Source organism: Solea solea, chromosome 14 (assembly GCF_958295425.1).
Source record: "Solea solea chromosome 14, fSolSol10.1, whole genome shotgun sequence".
Lineage (NCBI taxonomy): Eukaryota > Metazoa > Chordata > Actinopteri > Pleuronectiformes > Soleidae > Solea > Solea solea.
In genome coordinates, this window is record NC_081147.1 from 16,370,526 (window position 1) to 16,391,292 (window position 20,767).

Consider the following 20,767-nt stretch of genomic DNA (forward strand, 5'->3'; position numbering starts at 1 on the left):
GTGAGATTCAACACTGTATGACACCAGGTTCTGTTTATGCTTAATTATGAGCATTTTGTTTTTGTTTTTTTTGCTTGGTTTGAATTGTGTGACTGAAATTAATTTCCTCATTCGTCATGCATGAGGAAGGATGGAAACACTTATTTAATGGGCAGGTTTAAGTCTGTGAATTTGAGTCTAATAGGCGAGGCTTGGGATTAGGTTAATTCTCGTGTTGTTGCATATTTCTTACAGAAAATGTTTATCATAAATTACCACTAGTAAAACAACTGTTCTCAGACATAGAGTAGCAGTTGTTTTTTTGTTTTTTGTAATGGCCTTGTATGAGAAATGCAAATGCAAACTTACACGAGATATTTGGACAGATGCTCTGTGTTGGATGAACAAAAATGATATTGAGAAGGAGAAAAGTTTGTCTTTTTCATGTGACTTTTATTATTCTGCTTCCTATCCTCTGGACCACTTCCTCCCCTTCTGATTGCCTGTTTGTATTGACTGATGATGTCTCTTTGCGCCTGAATGGAAAATGGGTGTGAGGGAGACCCATTGATCCATTTCCTGAACAATGAACCCGGGCGTACATGTGTACTCGTACTGAGATGTGAAAACACATGCCCACAGTTAGAAATGAATGTTTGATAAACACAGTCACAGCGGCCTGATGCAAACAGCTACTCTAATTACACTGCTGCACGATCCATCTCTCACTGCCATTACCCCAACACATGTGATCTGAGCCCCCAGGTGTTGTTTAAACGTGTAATAAGGGAGGGGGGGGGGTCAGTAATGGCAGCATGTGTCTGAGTAGTGCTGCGGGCTCTTTGTGAGACTGTGTTCTCTAGGTATTTTATTTTATAATACATGATGTAAAAAATTTGAAGAATCACAGTTGAGAGCACCATAATAACTTTCCACCTGGGGCAGCGCCATAAAAGGAAAGACTGAGGAGGAAAGATGGGAAGGAAAGTGTAAATGAAGTGCTACGGAAGGCTTCAGTAGGCCTGATCTGAAATTACTTGTTACTCTGCCCCACAAACTTTAAATTAAAAGTATTGTCTTTCACACTTTGGTGTGAGATCGTTTATCTGCTTGTCTTCTTAATATTGACAATTTGGTATGTGAGGAAAAAACAGGTAGTTAAGTTGATGTAGTTTAGCCACTGAGTGACACTTGTTGTCACTAACATGCAAGAAACGTGTGTTCCTTTGATAGATTAAACCTGAAGACAATTATTGTTTGACTTCATGAAAACGAAGCGAATCTCAAACAATTTCCACTGTGAGCTTGTCCTTGGTGACGGCGGCACGGATTGATAAGTTGCAGGAACCTTTCGTGTGGTTGTTTTTGGCGATGAGAGAACAAAGATGAAGGTTTGCAACACTAATGACAAATGTGCTGTAATATAAATAGGGATAATAACTCTGCAGCTCCGGGGGCAGGAATACCTTCCAAAAGAAGCAGGACAAAGGAGGAGAGAGAGAGATAAGGAAGCACAAAAATACAGGGGTGAGAAGAGGCTAAAGCAATATGCATTAATAGGGTATGAATCCATACACATGGAGAGATAGAGCAGCTTGGTGCAACAAGGCGACGTAGTCTGTGACTGAGGCAGCAAAGCTATGGAATGGTACAAGCAAGTATGAGTCTGACATGACTGTGAACTATGTCAAAAAGGAGAGTTTTAAGGCTACTCTTAAAGTATGACAGACTGGTAAATTGAATAAATGTAATTTTCTGTTTTCCTGCTTTTTCTTGGGTGTATTGTGTTTGTGAGCAGGAGGGGATGATGATTTTTTTTTGTTGATGTGAAATAAGTTTGTGTTTGAAAAGTCGTTACGACTGAGAGCTGTGTGACTAACGTAGCTTGAAGTGGCAAATGCTATAAACCCAGCGACGAGTGGGATTCAAACTTGGAGAATCCTGTGCCTGAATGAAACCAGGTGGTTGAGAGCAGAGACAGGACAGAGCTGCAGTAACGCCTCAGAAATGGCATCTTCAATCCCATTCATTAACATGGTGTATGGAAGGATTTCACTTTATGGCTATTTGAGTATGTTCAAGAGATCTTGTTGAAAATGTGCTCTTTGAAGCGTCCTTGGAAAAAAAGAAAAACTTTTCAAAGAGGTTTCCACCACATTTAGTCCAGTTTTAATAGACGGCTTCAAGTTTTTTTTTTACCAGCAAATTACCACTCACACATACTGACAAAATCCACAAGCTTCTGCTTCATGAAGTAAAAGATATTGAATCCTAACATTTGCATTTTGAACAGAATGCTATAAACGCACAGACCACAGACCATTTCAGAGCGTCAGCCTGTGGTGTGTGTGCCACTGATTTCTCATTATGTGCGAGTGCTGCATGTGTTCCCTTCAGCTACAATTCCACTTGTGTAGCTGAATGGGTTTCAGATTTATATTACATATGGCCAAAGTGTTTAATCTGATACACAAATGCAAGGCATCATTTTTATTTATTTATTTTCTGATCCACAGAACATTTAACATTCAGACCGTGGAGGTCGGTCAGAAGCATAATTGTTGTGTTTTCCAGGCTGAAAAGCTTCCACGCGTACCTGGGCCAATTTAATCTGTTGGAGTGGGCTGTTGCCAACTACACAAACATCGCTTTCATTTTCAGTAAAAGTATTCAGTTTGATTCTGCCAGTTCTGTAATGGCAGCATCTCGGAAGACATCAATCAGCGAACAGATTTATGCAATTACCTGTATTCAAAGTGCTGCTGGAGATGGCTATATCTTTTTTTTACTCGTACTAATACGTGTGTTATAATCAACATTTTTGAACCATGCGGTGTAATACACACTGCGGCTCCTGCAAATTCCATGTCAGGCATCTTTTTTTGGATGAAAGAGTGAATATACAACCCTTGATACATTATTGATGAGTGGCCACACTGATAGAATGGTTAGACAAATGGAAGAAAAGTGGAGGAGGAGGAGGAGGGGAGAAATCCCAGATCTCTTTAGCATCTGGGTCCTGTTTTGCCAGTAATCCGCTCTCTGTTGCATAAGCCTGTCAGCTTTACATGTCCCTCCCTCCCTCCCTCCCTCTCTCCCTCTGCCCGACACATTCACACTGCAGTAGTTTCATTCTAATGTGTCACCTTTATTTCTTTGCATGTCATAACAGAAGGACGTGATGTGTTGATTAAACACATTCATGTGTGAGGACATCAACAGCCAGACATTTGGCCCTTTGGGTTTTATTTTTTATTTTTATTTTTTATATAGATTGAGTTAAAGTAGATTGAGTGCACAGAGTCCTCAGAGTAAGTAGGGCAATCTGACACATGACCTACACTTAAACTGCAGTAGTGTGTGTGTGTGTGTGTGTGTGTACACCTGGTATTTCTTATGTTGCGGGGACCTAAATCTTTTTACACAGTCACATTATGGACTTGTCTTTCTTATGGGGACAAAAATAAAGTCTCCATAATGTAAATTACGACATTTTAAAGCCGGTGTGTCAAACATAGGGTGCTGGCAGATGGGCCAGAACCAGAGGGTCCAATCCGGCCCCATATATCCACACCCATATAATGTGAAATACTTTATTTTTTTCTTTGTGCATTTGTAGATCCACTGTGATCTGTAGGTTGTAATGCACATCTGTAAATGGTAAACGTAGGCATACATTTGTTGAAATTGCACTTGTTTTTCTCAAGAAATTTCAGGTTTTGCATTTCAAAATGCATTGTTAAATGTAAAACAAAGGGAAACATTTGGAGTTGTTTATAGGTTCAGATGCTATTATTTTAGTGGTACAGCAGATCAAATTGCACTGTACGTGGCCCCTCAACTAAAGGGAGTTTGACAGCCCTGTTTTAATGTGAAGACCTGTTTTAAAGTTGGGCTGAGGTTAGGGTTAGGTTAAGGTTAGGGCACTAGTAATTATGGTTAAGGTTAGAGTAAGTTTCCAGGGAACTAATGTCAGTCAATGCAATGTCCTCTGAAGTCAAGGAAACCTGTGTGTGTGTGTGTGTGTGTGTGTGTGTGTGTGTGTGTGTGTGTGTGTGTGTGTGTGTGTGTGTGTGTGTGTGTGTGTGTGTGTGTGTGTGTGTGTGTGTGTGTGTGTGTGTGTGTGTGTGTGTGTGTGTGTGTGTGTGTGTGTGTGTGTGTGTGTGTGTGTGTGTGTGTGTGTGTGTGTGTGTGTGTGTGTGTGTGAGATCAAACACGTTAATAATTAACCCCAAATTCACAAATAACAGTTTGGCTCTGCGGCCAATAAAGAACATTTCCTTCAACAAGGAGAAAAATGATGTAAGAAACCTTGAACAGCCACAGAGAAAGGATCCTCCTGCAGGACAGAGAGGCGTGTAATAGATGTCATGTTTTCAAAAAGCAGAAACATTGGATGTTGTGGAGTAAAGGATTTTGGACTAAAGACTGACCTTTATTTACAAAGCCGGAAGACATTTGTTCATTTAAGTGAATGCATTTCCATTGTACATAACTGATTCAATACTTTGATTCCTGTCATTTGTTTGTGCTTTTCCATCTTGATGCTGTTACTTACATTTGTTTTTTTATAAAGCACAATGATCGGCTTATGTTGCTTTTAAAGAATACATTTGACTTGCTTCAACTTGACAATGCACAGGCGTCCTACTTAACTTGATCAAGGAGAGCTGGGACCACATTAGATATCATCACCCGCCCTAAAATATAAGGGTGACTTCATTGCAGCAACATGACCAAGACGTGTCCTCCTGACGTCCAGACGGTGCCTCGTCCCCTTTCAGGCTGATCCTGCTGTCATTAATCGGTGTAAAAATCATGCTGGTGATTTTTTTACATGTCAGACTTTAGATGTATAGCACTTAATTGTAGAGGAGCTGCACAGTGCCTGAAAGTAATGATGCGTGTCTCTCTCTGTGTCCCTCCCTTTCCCCCCTCATACTTCTACCTCTATAGTCCAGGGTGGTCGCCTGCATGACAGCTATCCTCAGTCAGATGGATGATCGTCATTATGCTACATACATAGAAACCTTCAGTGGAACCACTGATCTAGTGGTAAGTGCGCACAGACACTTGCTGACGTCTGCAAAAAAAAAAAAGTCTGTGTATTACTAATTATACACACTCATTTTGTCTTTTTCTATTTAATTTCAGGACTTCCTGATGGAGTCCTTCCTACTTTTCAAGGACTTGATTGGCAAGCATGTATATCCCTCTGACTGGATGGCCATGATCATGGTACAGAACAGGTACTACACTGCAAACACACGCACGCGCACAGATGCCCCAGATGTGGACCGTCAACTTAATCTTAGTCCTGCTGTTGAACCAGTAAAGGACGGCCATAGCTGTCACATCTGCGGTGACTTGTGCACCCACATAATCCCTCACAGGATGCAGTCCGAGACAGTAAAACTGGGATCAAGGCTGCAGTCATGAACCCAGCTGATGATTTGACAGAATGTGTCTGCATGTGTGGGCTGCTCATGTGACGCTGTGGGTTTCTTTTCTGATGTGAGGAAGACGGGGAGGCTTGAGTTGTGTCGGGGGGGAAAGAGGAAGAAGAATAGATGAGGGGATAAGGAGTCTGGTGTTAGGGTGGTGATGTGCAGATATGGAGAACAATTCCCACTTACAATGTTGAAAAGGCTTCTGAGAACGATAATGGGAAGATGGCGGTTGGAGCAGATTTGCCTCTAACCGAGGGGTTGCGCGAAGCCACAATTCGCCAGATGTCCCTGCACACGATCTGTTGAGTTGCTATCATAACTTGTCAGTGCAGACATCAAACTGAAATAGTTTCAATAAATAATAAGTTGTAACATCATCCGTGACACATTCTCGTCTTTTCTGTGTGTGTGTGTGTGTGTGTTTGTGTGTGTGCGTCCCTTTTAGGGTGTTCCTCAGAGCCATCAACACTTACGCCGACACCATGAACCAAAAGTTCCTCAACAACGATGACTTTGAAGTACAGGTTTGTGCGTGTGTGCATGTGTGTGTGTGAGTGAGTTTTGCCTCATATCAACACCCACCCACTTAATTCCTGCTTTATTTTATTCATATGAATCTCTTTTATCTTTCTCTACATCTTCCCTTCTGCTCATCTAGTTGTGGAATAACTATTTCCACTTAGCAGTGGCGTTTATTACCCAGGAGTCTCTGCAGCTTCAGCATTTCTCACCAACCAAGAGGAACAAGATTCTTGCCAAGTGAGAGAAGGCCATATAATTTCCTTATTTACCACAACCACCCTCCTTGCTCTAATGAAACACCCTGTGATTTGTGCTCTATTTTGGGGTTTGTGTTTACTCTCCCATTTCCTATTAAACCTGTGTGCTACCTGCAGATAGAAGCTCTATTTGGGTCATGTTCGGGCACATTAGTACAACATTATCTTCCCAACTGAGTTTATTTCTTGAAGTATTGATTAAGACATTCACACATTTCTCTTTCCTTTTCATGTTTCCATTTGCCCCGTGTCATTGTATTTCAGATATGGAGATATGCGGAGACTCATTGGTTTTGCCATACGTGACATGTGGTACAAACTCGGTAAGAAAAATCAAAGATGTGTGTCTCCCTTCATATGTCCCTCCCTTGGTTTATCTCCGCCTGTGTCTGTGATTCATATCATTTCAGGCAGTCATAAGATCTGTTTCATCCCTGGCATGGTGGGTCCCATCCTGGAGATGACTTTAATCCCGGAGGAGGAGTTGAGAAGGGCCACCATTCCCATCTTCTTTGACATGATCACCTGTGAACACTCCCACTCTGGAAACTTCCAGAAGGTGTTGATACACACACACACGCAAATAGAAACACGGCCAGATAAAGACGTCTGTGTATTCAGGCATGAATGAAGAAAAAAAAAAAAACACAAATTCAACTCTCGCACAGAAACTCTCGCAAACACATTGTTCTCCTTCATTGATTTCCTGTGACACTGCACGTCACAGGAAAAGTAAAAGAGACAACTTAATTATGCTTGTATAATTGATTTTTCCCCCTCTATCCCTCTTCTAATTTGCTTTGTTGTTGTTTTTTTTCGTCTCACCACTTCTTTGCCTTCTTTCCATCTCAGTTTGAGAATGAAATCATTCTGAAGCTGGATCATGAAGTGGAAGGTGGAGGAGGCGATGAGCGATATATGCAGCTGCTCGAGACCATGTACGCTTAAGTATTACACACTGCAGATCATTTATGATAACTATACCAACAACAACAAAATAGTATAGTATGTAAAAACATCTTATATTAATGATATTACATGGTGCTCAGCAGTTCATTGTTTACTATTGTCATAGAGTTCTTATACGTCGTAAAGTTTTATTCCTTTCTACAAATCATTATTATGTCCTCAAGAAGGAAACCTTTTGTGCAAGTCAGAGTTCTCACAGCTCTTGTTGTGTCCGTCAGCCTCCTGGACTGTTCTGCAGAGAAACCCTCACTGAGGCCGCAGGTGCAGCACTTCGTCACCTTGGTGAAAGGACTCCTGACGAGACTCCTCGACTACCGCACCGTGATGAGCGACGACAGCCGCAACAACCGCATGAGCTGCACCGTCAATCTACTGGTAAGCCCCTCCCTCCTCCTTCGAAATGCACCACTGCTGCCCTGACGTTTAAAATCCCGAGCTGTTGATGCTCATGAAACATCAGGTCCAACACCGTACCCTTCGTCGGTCACAGACGACATATTTGCGCAAGTGCATGACCGTAATTACGCAGTTTTTGAAAGCTGAGAAGTTGCACGTTAAAGACAATGTGTGGTTATTACGGTAATTGTCTTTGTCACCTGAGAGGCCTGGTTTTTGGACATTGAGACAAAGACTCAAACAAATGTTATTTTAAATTTGTGTTATACTGTTATACTGTACTACAGTGTTTTTTCTCAATAAAACTTAATTTTTAATTCTTAATACACTATTTTAACATGCTGTAAATTGTAAAGAACTGCCAGATATTGAAAGTTATTCTGGATAAATGGGCAAAAGAACTTAAACTCCCTGAGCAGACATCTTGAGGCTCAGGTGTTTAAGGGCAGACATGCGTTTACACACGTGAATAAATTCATTTTAAAAGTGAGGAAGTTTGTTTTGTACAATTCTCATTACTTTCTTCCAGGACAGACGAGCCACACTGAATTGAGAATTCATTATGAAACAAAGATTTTTTTTTATTTTTTAAATTAGTTTCTGGCAAAGAATTGAGTCAGCTACCGTCTGCTCAACATCCTTTCTTGTGTGTGAGGAAATGATGTGGATGTCTTCTAATCATTTCCCCCCCCCTCCATCCCATTGTGTTTACAGGTTTAGAAATTGATATAATCTCCCCATCATGTGATCACATTCACAGCAGATTAAATCATTATAATTCCTACTCCCAGCCAAATTAATTTCTTTCTTACTCTCTTTTCTTGTTTTGACATTTCTGAGAAACTGGTTAATGACTAAATGGACAATAGTCCATTTATATCCAATGTATTATTTTTCCCTGGCAAGGTTTTGTCATTCGGTCATGGCCAGCTATGAGCTATTCTCTTTTATTTGCTTGGCATACTAATTAATCCCTCATAGCACATTTGTAGGTCCTCTTGACCACTAAAATCTACAGATAGATAAACAATGTTGATTAATGTGAGACCAAACCTGTATCAAAAGGTGACAGAGCTTTTTTAGCTGATTGAACTTATACTAACTCTCAAATTCACTTTAAAACGTTTTAGATTTATCATTCGGTTTTCCCATGTTTTATTCTCATTTTAGCTATCTGTCTTGGTTTCTTCCTCATAAGGAGCTTTTTAACATTGTTCAGAAAAGTGCTACACAAATAAAGTGTAATGATTTTTTACATCTAGGGTGAACACACACTTAATCACATTGCTATTTATTGTGTTTTTTTCAAACAATAAAAAACATACATGCCAGGTTGATGAGGCTAAAGTAAGCCTCCCCTGCTCTTGCAGCGTCTCACAAAAGCAAGTTGGCAATTCTGAAAAGTTGCAACATGTGGTAGCACTGTATACTGGTTTATTGTATAGCATTGGTCAAAAGTGGATGCTGAGAGTAAAAAAAAACCAACAATCTGACCTTCAGATACTATAGGCAGCCTCCAGCAGGAAATTGACTTTCTGAAGTCAAAATGCATCAGGTGCCAACAATGATTTATCTGACCTTTACACAAAAATAAAACCAAGCATATGGTTATGAATGAGTTATCCGTTATTTCCACTTCACTGTTCTCTCTAGGTTTCATTAAACTCCATTAATCATGACAAGAGGAAGAAGTGTGCATAATACGACATTTAACATATAAAACAAAAAGTTTAACTGCAGACTGTAACGGGAAGCGGGGAATATGGTGCGACGGGAAAACTACGGTGCGACAGGAAAACTACGGTGCGACGGGGGGACTACAGTGCGATGGGGGGACTACGGTGCAACGGGGAACTATGGTGGGACGGGGAACTATGGTGCGACGGGGAACTATGGTGCGACGGCGGACTATGGTGGGACGGGGAACAATGCTGCGACAGCGGACTATGGTGCGACGGGGGACTATCAGGGGGAGACCTTCACATGCCAGAAAAGATGTCCTTCTTTTTCCACCTCAGAATGACTGGCTTGTCCATTCTGGCTACATGTAGAAATATGGCGGCAGCCTCCGTGAAGCAAAGCCTGTGCATTAAGTACATATGAAAGGCTTATTGTAAGGCTACAAAAAACCCATTTCTTTATATTGTAAAGCACATGTATTTACACTGATACACATATATGTATTTCACTGCCAATAAACTCTCCACTGGACCTGTAAGTAAAAGCCTGGAAATTTTTTTTGCAGATTTACTGCTACAGTCTACATATTTACAAACTTCCTGTAGCTAGATGCTGTGCATTATTAATATTTTGATATTTGTAGTTTCCCTCTCTCTGTCCTCCCCACTCACCCCCCCCCCCCCCCCCCCCCCCACACACACACACACACACATAAGTGACACTAACCCAACTTCTCATTTTGATTCTTGCAGAACTTTTACAAGGACATCAATCGTGAGGGGATGTATATCAGGTATGTATGTGCTGGAGTCGACTCGGTATACACTGAGATGGTGCTCGTCTGTGTTTTATGTGCGTGTGTATGTGTGTTTCTGAGTGTGTGTGTGTGCGCGCGCGCATGTGTTTGACTCCATAATCTGACAAGGGATTATATGAGTCCCACTGAATTAATGTCAAAATCCACAGGATCAGCTCTTAGTCTGACTGGAGGGAGAGTAGAGAGAGAGGGAGAGAGACACATGATGGACGTGGGGAAGTTAGAGGGGAGTGACATGATGATGGCAGGAGACAGAAGCATGGACACACACACACACACACACACACACATCTTTCCATGGTGCATTTCTAGCAACCAGTGATGGACCTAATTAGTTATCTGTATGTGTAAATGAGTACTCACCTCTGAGGTTAATCAGATGCCCCCATCTCTCCTGTGAAGACTACAGTCACATTAGGGAGACTCCTGAGTTAATGTTGACAATTAAACATGGTTTCATTCAAATATATATTTAAACATTGCATTTGTGTCATGTCATTTGCAGCCCTCCCATATGCTCGTACCACGTTCTAGCCATATGGCCACTGGGCCTGCAACAGAACCCACACTAATTATGCGACGTCCCACTGTGTGAATAATGTAATATTGAATTTACATCTTAATTGCTTGATTACATTTACAGCAGGGAGCCCGCCATATATTGAACCTGACACTTAACACTTGATGCCACTGTGCATTATCTGGATTTGCCTTCACTACTCTTAAAAATAAATCTAATATTGCCTGTGATGGCACATCCATTCACTGTTCCCTTCAGGCTTCCAGCCACAGTCAAGAAAAAGATACTGCATCGAACAGAACTAATGGTCAGAGTCATTTCTGAAATCCACTGCACTTTTCTTGGTCTCTACCGTAGGCTATAGTCAGTCATTTCCACTAATCACTTTCATTGTAGACATATGTAAATAAAGCAAAGTTGTTTTGTAGTTGCAGTTGCATAAAGCTACATATTAGGATCTTCTCATAATGTAATGTCCTAAATAAAACTGCATCTTTAAAATTCTACTGCAAATGTAAAATAGGTTTGTTCATGCTGGTGATGGAAGTGAAGCATGAAGAGAGGCAGTGACAACAGTGAGGGTGACAGTCAGACAGAAAAGTGGATAAAGGAGTAGCATAACTTGGGAAAAGTGAGAAGAACCAAACATTTGTTTTTGGTCATTCTCACTTTCAACAGCAGCGGGACTCTTGGAACCAAGAGAAACAGCAAAAAAAAAAAAGAATCTCCTGCCAGATAAGAACTGATTAAAGGTGTGACACGAAAGAGCTACAGCAGGAGCCGATTAGATGAGAAGAGAAAGTAATAGAAAAGAAATGTGACTGGATTGAGAGAGGAGCCAAGCTATCCAAGTGTACGGGGGACTTGTTCCTTTATTAATCCCATTTGTTTTCTTGCCTTTTCAAAAAAATGTCTTGGTGAGAAATTTTAGACTCTGACCGAGTGTTTTGTCTAGACATAGAAAGATTCACAAAAAGACCAATTTAAAAAAAAATAAATAAAACACAGCACAGAGTATGCTGGTTCACTAGGAACCTAATGTTCTCAGGATATACAATCAGTTTTGTGTGTCTTTGTGTTTGCATATATACACAAACTGTCTGTGTGTGATTTTTTTTAATGACATCTGCATGAATGAGACAGTGACAGTGACAGTGACACACGTGATTTAAATCATTATTCTCAATTATTTCACGGTGGCTTTTCATGTTGCCCAACACTGGCATCTAGTGGAATGATGTATGTGTTGCATTTAATTAAATTGTAAGTGTGTGTGTGTGTGTGTGTGTGTGTGTGTAAAATCAGGTACCTTTACAAGTTGAGAGACCTTCACTTGGAGGGTGAAAACTACACAGAGGCATCATACACACTGTTGCTACACTCTCGTCTGCTAAAGGTAGGATATTAACCCTGAACTTAACCATCTCAACTAAATGCCTAACCACTAACCCTTACCTTAACCCTGACATGAACTTAATTCTGACCTTAACCAGCCCTTTTAAGGTGTGACCAAATGAGAGGACCCGTGAAAACGTCCCCACTTTCACAACATCCTGCTTCCTGTGGTTGAAAAGCCTTTGGTCCTCTCAAATATAGACATACAACAACACACTAACACATTTTATTGTTTAACGCTGGAGCATCTTCCCCTGCCCATCACTTGACATCTGAAAACTAATGAGTCAGTTATTTTTATTAGCTAATAAATGGTTTGTTGCACCATTTCCCTCCAGATGATGAAGCTCCTCGCTTTATGGCATGACACTGGCCATTGCTGCCTGCTGGTTTGTGTGTATGTCTGTCTTTGAGTGCGTTTGACCTCTTTTCTCTCTTCGTCTCTTTTATGGGACATTTAGAGGCTCACGGAGAGGAACAGAGACAGAGGGGACGATGTATCGCACTGTCCGTCTCCTCCTCGCTCTGTCTAATATCCTCACATCAGAGCAGTTGAACTCTGTAATGTTTTTTATTATGTCCATTCATCGTTGGTGTCAGTCGTTGCCGTGCCCGTTTCACATTAGTGGGTAGAAGGGCCTGGAACGTGCAGCTCTCATCTTCCTCATTGTCCAAAGCCGACTGGACAGTTTTGTTGTTCAGATGCAGAGTTTTTTTTTGCTTTTTTTGAAGTAATTCCTTTGTAATTTACATCATGGAAGATGAATTGTTTTGTCATCTATATGACAAATGATCATCGTTGTGCTGCTGAGTTTGTGCAAGAGCTCATATTGATTTATGACATCAAAGAAGCTGTTAAGTTTTTTTCCCTTTGTATCACCGTCATGATAACTGGGACACCAACAAATATACTTTGCCCAGACCGTACTTCTTCCCTCTTTGGGTTAAGCAATAAAAATAATGCACTGTATATCTCAATTTATGACTTTGTCCTTTCCCCCCCCTGTTTCTGTCTTTTTTCCCCCCCTCTTTCTCTCTATTTTAGTGGTCAGATGACATGTGTAGCCCTCAGTTTGAGTTCCACGGCTCCCAAACCCAGCGGCAGCTCAAAGAAACACTTTACGACACCATCATCGACTACTTTGACAAGGGCAAGGTCAGAGTCATTACAGATCATGGTCATGGTTTGAAAGGTTTAAGAATCAATTAATAATGAGAAATAAAACAATATTAAGAGTGACCTAGCAGCACCAATTTAATACATTGTTGATAATGATGGATTTTGTTACCTTACTAACACACAGCCCAGAAAAATCTGCATTCATTACAGACTTTTATTTTGAAAAATGATCCTCTCCTCTAGTATATATCAGTATTTTAAGACAGTGCTGCAAAAACACAGTCATAATCTGTATGTGGTACATTTTTGTCCCTTTTCACTCTGTATTCGCTCTGTGCTGTGAGTTTCCCGAAGCAGTGGCAGAGACATTTCCCACATTTCCCTAGAGCCCTGCAGACAGACAAGATGATGCATTTCCACCATGACACAGCATGACTGCAGATGTATTAGCAGATGGTGTAATGAAGGGCTTTTCTGCTTATTTCCCTTATTGTGTGTGTTTAGATGTGGGAAGAGGCCATCACTCTGTGTAAGGAACTAGCGGAACAGTATGAAAATGAGATCTTTGACTACGAGTTACTCAGCAAAAGACTGGTAAATATGACTTTCTCAAACCTAAATGTTAATATAAATATGGCAAAATAATGTCAGTGTTTTCCTCATTGGGCCATTTTGCTCTGAATTTAAATTGCAAACGCTCTCAAAGGAGGCTTTTAAAAGGCATGAGTAACGCAGCTCACTGCGAGCGCCGCTGTTGCGTCCTGAACCACAGTTAAATGAGACAAATGAATAAATGTATGTACAACGGTCCACAACTGCAGTTCAGTCCAAAGTAAATCAGGCAAATTATCCAGCAGCCATTGTTTACGTTCTAAATTACAGTCATTTGTTTTGTCCACAACCATTTGTTCCCAATAAGCAGTTTCCACATGGGAAGGTTAACGTTTTTCTTAAGAGTGCTGTTGTGAACTTCCATAGGACCAGTGATTTTCTCATTTTCAACCACCGGTCACTTCAAATCCCTCCTGACCTTTCTCACCTTGTTCTTCTCTCGGCTCTTATTTGTCCCTCCCCCACCTCTGTTTACATGACTGCAGCACTGGCAGCTAATGCTGAATTTATGTGCTTGTATAAACGACACACTTTACCCTTTTTTTTTTCTCCCTCGGCCCAGCATTCTGCTGAGTGTAGTGTCTCCCTTTGTGTCTCCCTCTCTCTCTCTGCAGGAGAAACAAGCCAAGTTCTATGAGAACATTATGAAGATTCTGAGGCCTAAGCCAGACTACTTTGCGGTTGGCTACTATGGACAGGGTTATCCTCCTTTCCTCCGGGTATGTGTACACATCACAGTCTAGTGTCATTACGAATACTCAAACGTTAGTTATATACACAGACAGTGAAAATATAAGCATGGTCACTGAAGTAATGTGCTAAAATTCAGCTTTAAGGTCACTACTTTATACGTCCACTCCACTATACACACTACATACACTTTTTGGCTTCTGACATCTGAGGAAAAAAAATAAGTATTCCATTACTCTTCATATGTTTATATTTTTCTTATTTCTTCACCCATTCATCACCTCAGGTTGAATATAGAGCTTATCTCCACTGCTTTAAATCATAGCATATCGTATATACACAGCTGGTTATGTATACATAATCTCAGAACGTCACATGTGATCATCAGTCAGAGGCACCAAAGCAATACTTTTGTACTTGTAGTGAAGTATTTTTGCCGTACATAGTCGCATTTACTCAAGTTAAGGAACAAAGTGATTCTTTCACCACTGGACGTGACACTGACTCCACTTCTAAAATGGTTAAATAAACCTTTTTTTCCCTGTCGGCAGATGCTGGAGATAGCCTATTTAAAATTGCGGGGCCAGACAAATACGCTATGCAGCAGTTGGCCACCAGAATGGGACATAAAATCCCTTATGTAAACATTGATGATGTTTGCATTTCAGCAATCTAACACTAGTACATGTCCTCAGAACAAGGTGTTTATCCACCGCGGTAAGGAGTACGAGCGCAGAGAAGACTTCCAGAACCAGCTGATGAGCCAGTTCCCCAGTGCCGTGCGCCTCAACACCACCACTATGCCGGCAGATGATATCAGAAACTCTCCACTTCAGTGTATCCTTCAGGAAGCATAACACACACACACACGCACACACGCACGCACACATACATAGAAATGTAACCGAACGTTGTTTACATGCGGTACTTTTGGGTCATTGCTCAGAAAATAGAGGGAAACGCTTCTTCATGATGATTTGGCTGCTTTATGTTTTCATTAATGGATGGCTACACTATTTTGTTGTCCAATAATTATATCATTTATATCAGTAAAGCTTTTTTAAATGTCTCATTCATCAAGTTTGTGTTTGTGCTGAAGCTGGCTGCGAGTAAAGCATAAGATTAATGGAGATTCAGAGTGTTCCAACAGAAACCAGGGGACCGTTTACTCAGAATCTCAATCTCAATCTACAGCATGTGTATTAGATTGTCTAGAATTAACAAGCCAGTATTAATCTGCACATTTTTAGTTTGGCTTGTATTCTTTTGTATATTAGCAGTTAGCTGCTGGAGGCCAGACACATTTCTCAGGTAAAAGACCATACAGGGACGTGGAGACGCTCTCTGTCACGGTTTGTCATGTCGTTTTAATTCCTGAGTGATGTGACTCAGATATCCAGTGTTTCACAGTGAGGCCAGTCCTTGAGATCCCTCCTCGCCTGAAGAACAAACCTGTCCCTGACCAGATTATCAAGTCGGTGCTTTTAACCTGATCAAGTTGTTGTCAAGCACGTAGGCGACGTCTCGGAGATTCTTGTAATAATTGATATCTTTTCTTTTCCTCGTTTGACACAACGCAGCTTCTACAAGTCCAACTACGTGCAGCGCTTTCAGTATTCCAGACCTGTGAGGAAAGGACCTGTGGACCCAAACAATGAGTTTGCTGTAAGATTCATGACCACGGGGACTATGTCTGTATTTAAGAAGCTATCATGTGCTCGCGCTGTTGTCATTCTGAAAATAATGTGGTATTTATATATGATAAGATATCAGCTTGTTTTCTAAGGTTTCAAATGAGCACTGCAGATGCCACAGCAGGTTTGAAGATCAGATAATAGATGTGTCTCATGTCCTTTTTGTTTTTAGTCCATGTGGATTGAACGCACAACCTTCACCACCGTCTATAAACTGCCTGGGATCCTGCGCTGGTTTGAAGCAACTGATGTCAAACATGTGAGTGTGTATGTGTTTGATTGTGTTAAATAACTAGTGAAGCATGTTCCATCATTCTTCTCCTCTCTTTAAATCTTTTCCCAGACTACCTTATCTCCACTGGAGAATGCTATAGAGACCATGGAGTTTGCCAATGAGAAGATTCTGACCATGATAAACCAATATCAGGCAGACTGGAGCCTTCCCATCAACCCCCTGTCTATGCTGCTCAATGGCATTGTGGACCCGGCTGTTATGGGCGGCTTTGCCAAGTATGAAAAGGTAAAATATTATGCGAACTAGTATGACTTTTTTTCTTTCTTTGGTTTTTAACCCTTTAACACCAATGTCCAAAATGTCTACCTGGACTGTTTCTGCTTAATTTAACCATAAAAGGACAAGAGAATGTCCTGTAACTAAGTGCTTTTGCCGTTACTTCCAATATCGGGTAGTTATTTACAACGTACTGCATGTTAAAATATTGTTTTAACAGTTTGAAATGAAGAAAAACAGAATTGGAACAGTACGATACATATTTACAATAAAACATTTTGAGTCTTTGTCTCTCAATGTGCAAAAACAGGCCAAAAACCTTGAAAGTATTGAATATCGTCGAAGCATAAAAAATGTATAAGATAGAGATGTCTACTTAAAAGCATAAAAAGTATTAAATATTACACAGTGAGTAAAAAAAACTGGCTAAGCATGAATAATTCTTGAATAAGGTTTTATTCTATTTCCTCTGTCAGGCATTCTTCACTGAAGAGTACACTCAGGAGCATCCAGAGGACAGAGACAAACTGCTGCGCCTCAAAGACCTCATCGCGTGGCAGGTGCGTGAATGAACACACACACACATGCATTCATGTCTAACACATGGAGATTTATTTGTTTGACGTTTGTATTTTCGTAGATCCCGTTACTAGGCGGAGGCATCTTCCTCCACGAGAAGAGAGTGACCGACGACCTGCGTCCGTTCCACGAGCGCATGGAGGAGTGTTTCAAACAGCTGAAGAAGAAAGTAGAGAAGGAGTACGGCGTGAGAGAGTTGGTGAGAAGTTCACTGAAACTTGTTTTCCCTTCAAGACTGGCCGCAGAATTAACTGTGATAGAGCTGCATTAATTATGCTGTAAATAAGCTGACCCAGCCCAATTTGAGAGATCAAAGAACTCACAAAAGCCTCTGTGTAAAGCTTTGATAGGGGATTTGTAACTTTTAAATATCCCTACAACTAGAACAGGGCTTGGATGATGTGAACGGGGCTAAATATGGCCATTAACTTGTAAATTGGCTCTGTCCTTCTGGGGAGATTACGCTCATTTGGGTTGGAGTTATGACACACATGCCATTCTTAGACGATTTTCTCCTTCTCTGTTGCCGTGTTTCTGTCTAGTTCTGTATTCTTTGCTTGACATTATGTCGTTCGACTTTCCAGCCGGAGTTGGATGAGAGGAAGTCCACTCGTCCTCGCTCCATGCTGCGCTCCTTTCGACAGTCTATCATCTCCATCTCCTCGCTGCAAGGATCTGAGTGTGGGACTCCGACCAAGCTTTATCCAGACAGGTAGCATGCACGTGTACTGTGTGTGTGTGTGTGTGTGTGTGTGTGTGTGTGTGTGTGTTAACCTGTGACTTTTTCATGAGCTCTAATGGCCCCCAAAATGTCCTAAATCTTTTTTTTTTTTTTTCAAATAATACAACAAATATTGAATCCCTTTCAGGGACCATACACCCGAGTCCCCGAACAACTGGACCTCCACCCTGTCGCGCTCCAGTGGCAGCGTGAGCGTAAGTTCAGTGGAGGAGGGGGTGGTGACGGTGGGTGACGCAGAGGTCAAACTGAGGAAAAGTAAGAAAAAGAAGAAGAGGAGCAGCATGATCTTCATCACGGAGGAGAGAGAGCGGACGAGCACTCTGGAGTGCAAACGGGTGAGAATGAGAATAGCGCCGTATCCTCAGACACGAGGCCCCGAGAATGTGTGGAGCTGCTAAACTCGGCGGTCTCTGTCTCCCTCTAGCTGTCCAAGAAACAGGAGTTCCGCAGTGACACCAACTTGTCCGAGCCAAATGAAGGCAGTATTTCGTTGACCAGCGCCAACTCCAGATCCCTGCCTGCCATCACAGGTCTCACACACACACACACACACACCTTTTTCCACACCAGACAATGTGTCCAGTGGGGAAACGCTCTGGTGTTACTCACAAACATTAAAGAGCAGAGAAGGCTCTGTTCAGTTCATGTATGTCTGGACAGCGTGACAATGAACCGGCGTGCACAGCGAAACCAAGGGAGCTGAATGGAACTCGGCTGTCCTTAATTTGATCACTCACATCTGTGCTTTTGCTGCCGTCACCTGGCAACACATGTCACGATGAGGCCTTTTTGAAGGTCCAGTGACATCTGATGTGAGACTACAAACTGCAACACACAGAGGGACTCATCCACTCATGCCTCCCTTTGCCAAGCCACCAGGAATCTATGTTCTCATACCAGAAAGAACGGAAACACTCTCTCATCTGTTCCACTATTCAACTCTCTTTGCTGTTTCCTCCTCCTTTGTTAGTTGTTACATCCTTCTCCTTTACTTGTAGAAACATGGCCACACAAGATGGCATACTATGTAAAGCAAGGCCCTTTCCTAAAGTACATATTAAGGGTTTATCTAAGGGCTGGAAACCACATGATCTTTATTTTAAAGCAATTATCCACTCAAACAAACACAATTATGGGTAGTAGGATATTTCTCATTATTAAGCAATAGACCTTAAACGATTCATTTCTGAGGGACTGGTTTAGTTTCGGGCTGATATTTGAATTGTGGGTAGGTTAGGGTTAGGCTGATTATGTTTAAGGTTAGCTTGTCGATATATTGAAGTCAATAAAAGTCCTTGTAAGGAAAACCTGAAAAGATGTGAGAAAAGCTGTAAAACATCTCCATTTTAGTAAATCAGTCATTTCAGAACAGTTTTCTCCAGTTCATAAATCATCATTTCAGTTTCCTAACCGTGCACTTTAAAGGTGAATGAGGCCCTGATTACTGATGCTTCACTGGCATTCTACCGTGTTGGCCCACTCCAGCTGAGCCAGCATTGACTCTGGTGTTTTTAACGCCATGAGCAACGCTGACGACGAGCCGCACTGCCTCAGTGAACATGTGCACCCAGTGCACACAGTTCATTAGTAGAACAGCTGCAAGGGCAAAAGCAGAAGAATAAAAATCAGCGCTGATGTTTATCACTTGGTTAACCCCTGATACACAAACGTAAAATCCTCACTTTTTGCTTCTGCGCGTAGGTCTGTCCTTGGCAGTGGTGGGGGGCACAGAGGAGGTGGACAGTGTCCGAGCCAGGAGGGACAGTAAGAGCGTGTCCGTCTGTCTGACCTCTGACCGAACGGCAGACAGACGCTCCAGGGGAGTCATCAACCTTCTCTTCAAGTCCAAGGTAGACGATGATACCAAACACGTTCAGAAACACTGACGGGGAAATGAGGAGTGTATGCAAACAAAAAAACAGCTTCTTTAAGTTAAGATGTCGAGCTTTTACTGTGAATTACCCTTACACTTAAACTGGAGTGGTACAACCTGTGTGTTGTCCTAATAATTAAATAATTAATAAAAAAAACATCTGCAAAGTCTTTCTGCTTGAGCATTAGACGCACATGTTGTACAGTACGAGAGTAAAACTCATTATCTTAAATTATCTTAATTCAAATAGTGTCCTCAGACAGATGTTAAATGTAAAATTAGTCAAGAGTTTTCACTGGAAACAGTGAATCCGTCCAAAGGTAAAAATACACCTGTTGGCTCAACGATCAACACTTTCTATAAAGTGTTTTTAATCTTTAGACAGAGCCAGGCAAGCTGTTCCGCCTTGTTTTCAAGTCTTAATGCCAAACCAAAATGAGTTCATTGGCTTCAAGCTTGTACCATATTGTTAGCATATGACTCATGTTTAACTTGCACAAAGAGCAACCCTTGTGTTTATATTCTGCATCCATGTCTGTTTCACAGAGCTCCAAATCAGAGGACGTGAAGCCCACGGATCCAGCGAAAGACAGCAACAGTCGTTTCTGAAATCCATTACTTTTTGAATTCCTATTTCTTTTCCCAAACACAAAACTCTGCTCATTCCATCCGCCTGTCAGTCTCAGCATTGCTGTTGCCTTATTAGAATAGATTTTACACGTTCAATAAAAGCTTCTCTTTTTTAGTGACCTTTTCCTCTAATATTCAAATGATTCGCAGGGAAGTTTAATGCCATTTAAACAGCTTTTCAATCAATTCTGCTTCTGAGCGAGCACGCACCAGTTTGCCAACATGCTTGATTTAAGCTGCTTATTATATACGGTTTTCATCACTGTTGACTCAAGGTAATAGGAGTATAATAATTTCATACGGCGCAAAGGTTACCGTGTCCTCCCAAAGG

General features: G+C 41.3%; 1 protein-coding gene across 1 annotated transcript in view; it reads left to right on the top strand.

Annotated features, from left to right (window-relative positions):
• Positions 1-20,450, top strand: part of LOC131472235 (dedicator of cytokinesis protein 2) — an 84,030-nt gene extending 63,580 nt beyond the window's left edge. Inside the window, exons 27-51 of the mRNA XM_058649191.1 lie at positions 4,936-5,034; positions 5,134-5,228; positions 5,875-5,953; positions 6,088-6,188; positions 6,473-6,531; positions 6,619-6,767; positions 7,061-7,146; positions 7,396-7,552; positions 10,006-10,046; positions 11,896-11,986; positions 13,031-13,141; positions 13,610-13,699; positions 14,332-14,436; positions 15,103-15,244; positions 15,800-15,881; positions 15,988-16,072; positions 16,274-16,360; positions 16,445-16,621; positions 17,089-17,172; positions 17,253-17,390; positions 17,776-17,903; positions 18,061-18,268; positions 18,358-18,463; positions 19,635-19,783; positions 20,353-20,450. Coding sequence (XP_058505174.1) covers positions 4,936-5,034; positions 5,134-5,228; positions 5,875-5,953; positions 6,088-6,188; positions 6,473-6,531; positions 6,619-6,767; positions 7,061-7,146; positions 7,396-7,552; positions 10,006-10,046; positions 11,896-11,986; positions 13,031-13,141; positions 13,610-13,699; positions 14,332-14,436; positions 15,103-15,244; positions 15,800-15,881; positions 15,988-16,072; positions 16,274-16,360; positions 16,445-16,621; positions 17,089-17,172; positions 17,253-17,390; positions 17,776-17,903; positions 18,061-18,268; positions 18,358-18,463; positions 19,635-19,783; positions 20,353-20,415 — 2,712 coding nt within the window. The 3' untranslated portion in view covers positions 20,416-20,450. The remainder of the gene's footprint in view (positions 1-4,935; positions 5,035-5,133; positions 5,229-5,874; positions 5,954-6,087; positions 6,189-6,472; positions 6,532-6,618; positions 6,768-7,060; positions 7,147-7,395; positions 7,553-10,005; positions 10,047-11,895; positions 11,987-13,030; positions 13,142-13,609; positions 13,700-14,331; positions 14,437-15,102; positions 15,245-15,799; positions 15,882-15,987; positions 16,073-16,273; positions 16,361-16,444; positions 16,622-17,088; positions 17,173-17,252; positions 17,391-17,775; positions 17,904-18,060; positions 18,269-18,357; positions 18,464-19,634; positions 19,784-20,352) is intronic.
• Positions 20,451-20,767: the final 317 nt, after the last annotated feature.